The sequence below is a fragment of the Salmo salar genome, chromosome 09 (assembly GCF_965601325.2).
Source record: "Salmo salar chromosome 09, fSalSal1, whole genome shotgun sequence".
NCBI classification, from domain to species: Eukaryota; Metazoa; Chordata; class Actinopteri; order Salmoniformes; family Salmonidae; genus Salmo; species Salmo salar.
In genome coordinates, this window is record NC_138299.1 from 48,470,727 (window position 1) to 48,477,500 (window position 6,774).

The following is a 6,774-nucleotide window of genomic DNA, read 5'->3' on the forward strand; positions in this document are numbered from 1 at the left end:
TTAGTATCGAGAGTGGGAGAGAGAGTTAGTATCGAGAGAGAGAGTTAGATATCTAGAGAGGGAGAGAGAGTTAGTATCGAGAGTGGGAGAGAGAGTTAGTATCGAGAGTGGGAGAGAGAGTTAGTATCGAGAGTGGGAGAGAGAGTTAGTATCGAGAGAGAGAGTTAGATATCTAGAGAGGGAGAGGGAGTTAGTATCGAGAGTGGGAGAGAGAGTTAGTATCGAGAGTGGGAGAGAGAGTTAGTATCGAGAGTGGGAGAGAGAGTTAGTATCGAGAGTGGGAGAGAGAGTTAGTATCGAGAGTGGGAGAGAGAGTTAGTATCGAGAGAGAGAGTTAGATATCTAGAGAGGGAGAGGGAGTTAGTATCGAGAGTGGGAGAGAGAGTTAGTATCGAGAGTGGGAGAGAGAGTTAGTATCGAGAGTGGGAGAGAGAGTTAGTATCGAGAGTGGGAGAGAGAGTTAGTATCGAGAGTGGGAGAGAGAGTTAGTATCGAGAGTGGGAGAGAGAGTTAGATATCTAGAGAGGGAGAGAGAGTTAGTATCGAGAGTGGGAGAGAGAGTTAGTATCGAGAGTGGGAGAGAGAGTTAGTATCGAGAGAGGGAGAGGGAGTTAGTATCGAGAGTGGGAGAGAGAGTTAGTATCGAGAGTGGGAGAGAGAGTTAGTATCGAGAGAGAGAGTTAGATATCTAGAGAGGGAGAGGGAGTTAGTATCGAGAGTGGGAGAGAGAGTTAGTATCGAGAGTGGGAGAGAGAGTTAGTATCGAGAGTGGGAGAGAGAGTTAGTATCGAGAGTGGGAGAGAGAGTTAGTAGCGAGAGAGAGAGAATTAGATATCTAGAGAGGGAGAGGGAGTTAGTATCTAGAGTGGGAGAGGGAGTTAGTATCTAGAGTGGGAGAGAGAGTTAGTATCTAGAGTGGGAGAGAGAGTTAGTATCTAGAGTGGGAGAGAGAGTTAGTATCTAGAGTGGGAGAGAGAGTTAGTATCTAGAGTGGGAGAGAGAGTTAGTATCGAGAGTGGGAGAGAGAGTTAGTGTCGAGAGTGGGAGAGAGAGTTAGTAGCGAGAGAGAGAGAATTAGATATGTAGAGAGGGAGAGGGAGTTAGTATCGAGAGTGGGAGAGAGAGTTAGTATCGAGAGTGGGAGAGAGAGTTAGTATCGAGAGTGGGAGAGAGAGTTAGTATCGAGAGTGGGAGAGAGAGTTAGTATCGAGAGTGGGAGAGAGAGTTAGTATCGAGAGAGAGAGTTAGATATCTAGAGGGAGAGGGAGTTAGTATCGAGAGTGGGAGAGAGAGTTAGTATCGAGAGTGGGAGAGAGAGTTAGTAGCGAGAGAGAGAGAATTAGATATCTAGAGAGGGAGAGGGAGTTAGTATCGAGAGTGGGAGAGGGAGTTAGTATCGAGAGTGGGAGAGAGAGTTAGTATCGAGAGTGGGAGAGAGAGTTAGTATCGAGAGTGGGAGAGAGAGTTAGTATCGAGAGTGGGAGAGAGAGTTAGTATCGAGAGTGGGAGAGAGAGTTAGTATCGAGAGTGGGAGAGAGAGTTAGTATCGAGAGTGGGAGAGAGAGTTAGATATCTAGAGAGGGAGAGGGAGTTAGATATCTAGAGAGGGAGAGGGAGTTGGTATCGAGAGTGGGAGAGAGAGTTAGTATCGAGAGAGAGAGTTAGATATCTAGAGAGGGAGAGGGAGTTAGTATCGAGAGTGGGAGAGAGAGTTAGTATCGAGAGTGGGAGAGAGAGTTAGTATCGAGAGAGAGAGTTAGATATCTAGAGAGGGACGAGGGAGAGTTAGTATCGAGAGTGGGAGAGAGAGTTAGTATCGAGAGTGGGAGAGAGAGTTAGTATCGAGAGAGAGAGTTAGATATCTAGAGAGGGAGAGGGAGTTAGTATCGAGAGTGGGAGAGAGAGTTAGTATCGAGAGTGGGAGAGAGAGTTAGTATCGAGAGTGGGAGAGAGAGTTAGTATCGAGAGTGGGAGAGAGAGTTAGTATCGAGAGTGGGAGAGAGAGTTAGTATCGAGAGAGAGAGTTGGATATCTAGAGAGGGAGAGGGAGTTAGTATCGAGAGTGGGAGAGAGAGTTAGTATCGAGAGTGGGAGAGAGAGTTAGTATCGAGAGTGGGAGAGAGAGTTAGTATCGAGAGTGGGAGAGAGAGTTAGTATCGAGAGTGGGAGAGAGAGTTAGTATCGAGAGTGGGAGAGAGAGTTAGTATCGAGAGTGGGAGAGAGAGTTAGATATCTAGAGAGGGAGAGAGAGTTAGTATCGAGAGTGGGAGAGAGAGTTAGTATCGAGAGTGGGAGAGAGAGTTAGTATCGAGAGTGGGAGAGAGAGTTAGTATCGAGAGTGGGAGAGAGAGTTAGTATCGAGAGAGAGAGTTAGATATCTAGAGAGGGAGAGGGAGTTAGTATCGAGAGTGGGAGAGAGAGTTAGTATCGAGAGTGGGAGAGAGAGTTAGTATCGAGAGTGGGAGAGAGAGTTAGTATCGAGAGTGGGAGAGAGAGTTAGTAGCGAGAGAGAGAGAATTAGATATCTAGAGAGGGAGAGGGAGTTAGTATCTAGAGTGGGAGAGGGAGTTAGTATCTAGAGTGGGAGAGAGAGTTAGTATCTAGAGTGGGAGAGAGAGTTAGTATCTAGAGTGGGAGAGAGAGTTAGTATCTAGAGTGGGAGAGAGAGTTAGTATCTAGAGTGGGAGAGAGAGTTAGTATCGAGAGTGGGAGAGAGAGTTAGTATCGAGAGTGGGAGAGAGAGTTAGTAGCGAGAGAGAGAGAATTAGATATGTAGAGAGGGAGAGGGAGTTAGTATCGAGAGTGGGAGAGAGAGTTAGTATCGAGAGTGGGAGAGAGAGTTAGTATCGAGAGTGGGAGAGAGAGTTAGTATCGAGAGTGGGAGAGAGAGTTAGTATCGAGAGTGGGAGAGAGAGTTAGTATCGAGAGAGAGAGTTAGATATCTAGAGGGAGAGGGAGTTAGTATCGAGAGTGGGAGAGAGAGTTAGTATCGAGAGTGGGAGAGAGAGTTAGTAGCGAGAGAGAGAGAATTAGATATCTAGAGAGGGAGAGGGAGTTAGTATCGAGAGTGGGAGAGGGAGTTAGTATCGAGAGTGGGAGAGAGAGTTAGTATCGAGAGTGGGAGAGAGAGTTAGTATCGAGAGTGGGAGAGAGAGTTAGTATCGAGAGTGGGAGAGAGAGTTAGTATCGAGAGTGGGAGAGAGAGTTAGTATCGAGAGAGAGAGTTAGATATCTAGAGAGGGAGAGGGAGTTAGTATCGAGAGTGGGAGAGAGAGTTAGTATCGAGAGTGGGAGAGAGAGTTAGTATCGAGAGTGGGAGAGAGAGTTAGTATCGAGAGTGGGAGAGAGAGTTAGTATCGAGAGTGGGAGAGAGAGTTAGTATCGAGAGTGGGAGAGAGAGTTAGTATCGAGAGTGGGAGAGGGAGTTAGATATCTAGAGAGGGAGAGGGAGTTGGTATCGAGAGTGGGAGAGAGAGTTAGTATCGAGAGAGAGAGTTAGATATCTAGAGAGGGAGAGGGAGTTAGTATCGAGAGTGGGAGAGAGAGTTAGTATCGAGAGTGGGAGAGAGAGTTAGTATCGAGAGAGAGAGTTAGATATCTAGAGAGGGAGAGAGAGTTAGTATCGAGAGTGGGAGAGAGAGTTAGTATCGAGAGAGAGAGTTAGATATCTAGAGAGGGAGAGGGAGTTAGTATCGAGAGTGGGAGAGAGAGTTAGTATCGAGAGTGGGAGAGAGAGTTAGTATCGAGAGTGGGAGAGAGAGTTAGTATCGAGAGTGGGAGAGAGAGTTAGTATCGAGAGTGGGAGAGAGAGTTAGTATCTAGAGTGGGAGAGGGAGTTAGTATCTAGAGTGGGAGAGAGAGTTAGTATCTAGAGTGGGAGAGAGAGTTAGTATCTAGAGTGGGAGAGAGAGTTAGTATCGAGAGTGGGAGAGAGAGTTAGTATCGAGAGTGGGAGAGAGAGTTAGTATCGAGAGTGGGAGAGAGAGTTAGTATCGAGAGTGGGAGAGAGAGTTAGTATCGAGAGTGGGAGAGAGAGTTAGTATCGAGAGTGGGAGAGAGAGTTAGATATCTAGAGGGAGAGGGAGTTAGTATCGAGAGTGGGAGAGAGAGTTAGTATCGAGAGTGGGAGAGAGAGTTAGTATCGAGAGTGGGAGAGAGAGTTAGTAGCGAGAGAGAGAGAATTAGATATCTAGAGAGGGAGAGGGAGTTAGTATCGAGAGTGGGAGAGAGAGTTAGTATCGAGAGTGGGAGAGAGAGTTAGTATCGAGAGTGGGAGAGAGAGTTAGTATCGAGAGTGGGAGAGAGAGTTAGTATCGAGAGTGGGAGAGAGAGTTAGTATCGAGAGTGGGAGAGAGAGTTAGTATCGAGAGAGAGAGTAAGATATCTAGAAAGGGAGAGGGAGTTAGTATCGAGAGTGGGAGAGAGAGTTAGTATCGAGAGTGGGAGAGAGAGTTAGTAGCGAGAGAGAGAGAATTAGATATCTAGAGAGGGAGAGGGAGTTAGTATCGAGAGTGGGAGAGGGAGTTAGTATCGAGAGTGGGAGAGAGAGTTAGTATCGAGAGTGGGAGAGAGAGTTAGTATCGAGAGAGAGAGTTAGATATCTAGAGAGGGAGAGGGAGTTAGTATCTAGAGTGGGAGAGGGAGTTAGTATCTAGAGTGGGAGAGGGAGTTAGTATCTAGAGTGGGAGAGGGAGTTAGTATCTAGAGTGGGAGAGGGAGTTAGTATCTAGAGTGGGAGAGGGAGTTAGTATCTAGAGTGGGAGAGAGAGTTAGTATCTAGAGTGGGAGAGAGAGTTAGTATCGAGAGTGGGAGAGAGAGTTAGTATCGAGAGTGGGAGAGAGAGTTAGTATCGAGAGTGGGAGAGAGAGTTAGTATCGAGAGTGGGAGAGAGAGTTAGTATCGAGAGAGAGAGAGAGAGTAAGATATCTAGAAAGGGAGAGGGAGTTAGTATCGAGAGTGGGAGAGAGAGTTAGTATCGAGAGTGGGAGAGAGAGTTAGTATCGAGAGTGGGAGAGAGAGTTAGTATCGAGAGTGGGAGAGAGAGTTAGTATCGAGAGTGGGAGAGAGAGTTAGTATCTAGAGTGGGAGAGAGAGTTAGTATCGAGAGTGGGAGAGAGAGTTAGTATCGAGAGTGGGAGAGAGAGTTAGTATCGAGAGTGGGAGAGAGAGTTAGTATCGAGAGAGAGAGAGGGAGTTAGTATCGAGAGTGGGAGAGAGAGTTAGTATCGAGAGTGGGAGAGAGAGTTAGTATCGAGAGTGGGAGAGAGAGTTAGTATCTAGAGTGGGAGAGAGAGTTAGTATCTAGAGTGGGAGAGAGTTAGTATCGAGAGAGAGAGTTAGTGTCTAGAGTGGGAGAGAGAGTTAGTGTCTAGAGTGGGAGAGAGAGTTAGTGTCTAGAGTGGGAGAGATAGTTAGTGTCTAGAGTGGGAGAGAGAGTTAGTGTCTAGAGTGGGAGAGAGAGTTAGATATCGACCATGACGTGTTCTGACTGACTACAGTAACAGTTCCCATGGCGATGATAGAATGTATTCACCATGTTCCTTCCTCTTTCCTCCCCCAGGCGGAGACAGCAGCCAATCGAATCTGCAAGGTGCTGGCTGTCAACCAGGAGAATGAGCAGCTGATGGAGGATTATGAGAAGCTGGCTAGTGATGTAAGCACCACACCCCTCCTCTGTCCCCCTCCCCATAATCAAAATCAAATCAATGCAAATGTTATTACTCACATGTGCCCGAATACAACAGGTGTAGACCTTACAGTGAAATGCTGAATACAACAGGTGTAGACCTTACAGTGAAATGCTTACTTACAGGCCCTTAACCAACAATGCTTTAAGAAGTTTTAAGTAAAAAATAGATAAGTAAAACATTTACAGTGATTTTGTACGTTTGCCCACTGACAAAGAAATGATCAGTCTATAATTTGAATGGTAGGTTTATTTGAACAGTGAGAGACAGAATAACAACAAAGAAATCCAGAAAAACGCATGTCAGAAATGTTATAAATTGATTTGCATTTTAATGAGGGAAATAAGTATTTGACCCCCTCTCAATCAGAAAGATGTCTGGCTCCCAGGTGTCTTTTATACAGGTAACGAGCTGAGATTAGGAGCACACTCTTAAAGGGAGTGCTCCTAATCTGTTTGTTACCTGTATAAAAGACATCTGTTCACAGAAGCAATCAATCAATCAGATTCCAAACTCTCCACCATGGCCAAGACCAAAGAGCTCTCCATTACATTCACACTGCTACATGTATTAGTTATTCACTATTAGTAACAAAAATCTCTCTCGCTCTCTCTCTCTCGCTCTTTCCATTCCTTATTCTCATTGTGTTAACCTCACCTGCTCTACCACTCCTTTACTGTCCCTCTATACCTGCCCTGTCTGTCCCCTGTCACCTCTTACCCCTACTCCTTACCATCTACTCCCTCCTTCTGTTCCTCTATGCCTCTCCTCTTCCACACCACCTCCCCTCTCTCTTCCTCCCCCCCCATAGCTCCTAGAGTGGATCCGTCGCACCATCCCGTGGCTGGAGAACCGTGCCCCAGAGAACACCATGCAGGCGATGCAGCAGAAGCTGGAGGACTTCAGAGACTATCGCCGCCAGCACAAGCCCCCCAAGGTTCCACACCCGCTTGGATTGTTATAATGATTGTCACTAATTCCTTTTATGAATCAGGGCTCCCTTGTGAAAGAGACATCGGTCTCAATGGGACTTCCCTGAATAGGTTTAATAATAATACGAACAATGTATGCATGTGTGACTAAGTC

The 6,774-nt window shown here is 46.4% G+C and overlaps 1 protein-coding gene across 5 annotated transcripts in view; it reads left to right on the forward strand.

Moving 5' to 3' along the window:
• LOC100380299 (actinin alpha 1) overlaps nucleotides 1-6,774 on the forward strand; it is a 274,936-nt gene that overhangs the window by 103,947 nt on the left and 164,215 nt on the right. For all 5 annotated transcript variants that reach the window (XM_045723306.2, XM_045723308.2, XM_045723307.2 and 2 more), the window contains 2 exon segments: nucleotides 5,562-5,654; nucleotides 6,500-6,625. In XM_045723306.2, the coding sequence (XP_045579262.1) occupies nucleotides 5,562-5,654; nucleotides 6,500-6,625 (219 nt within the window).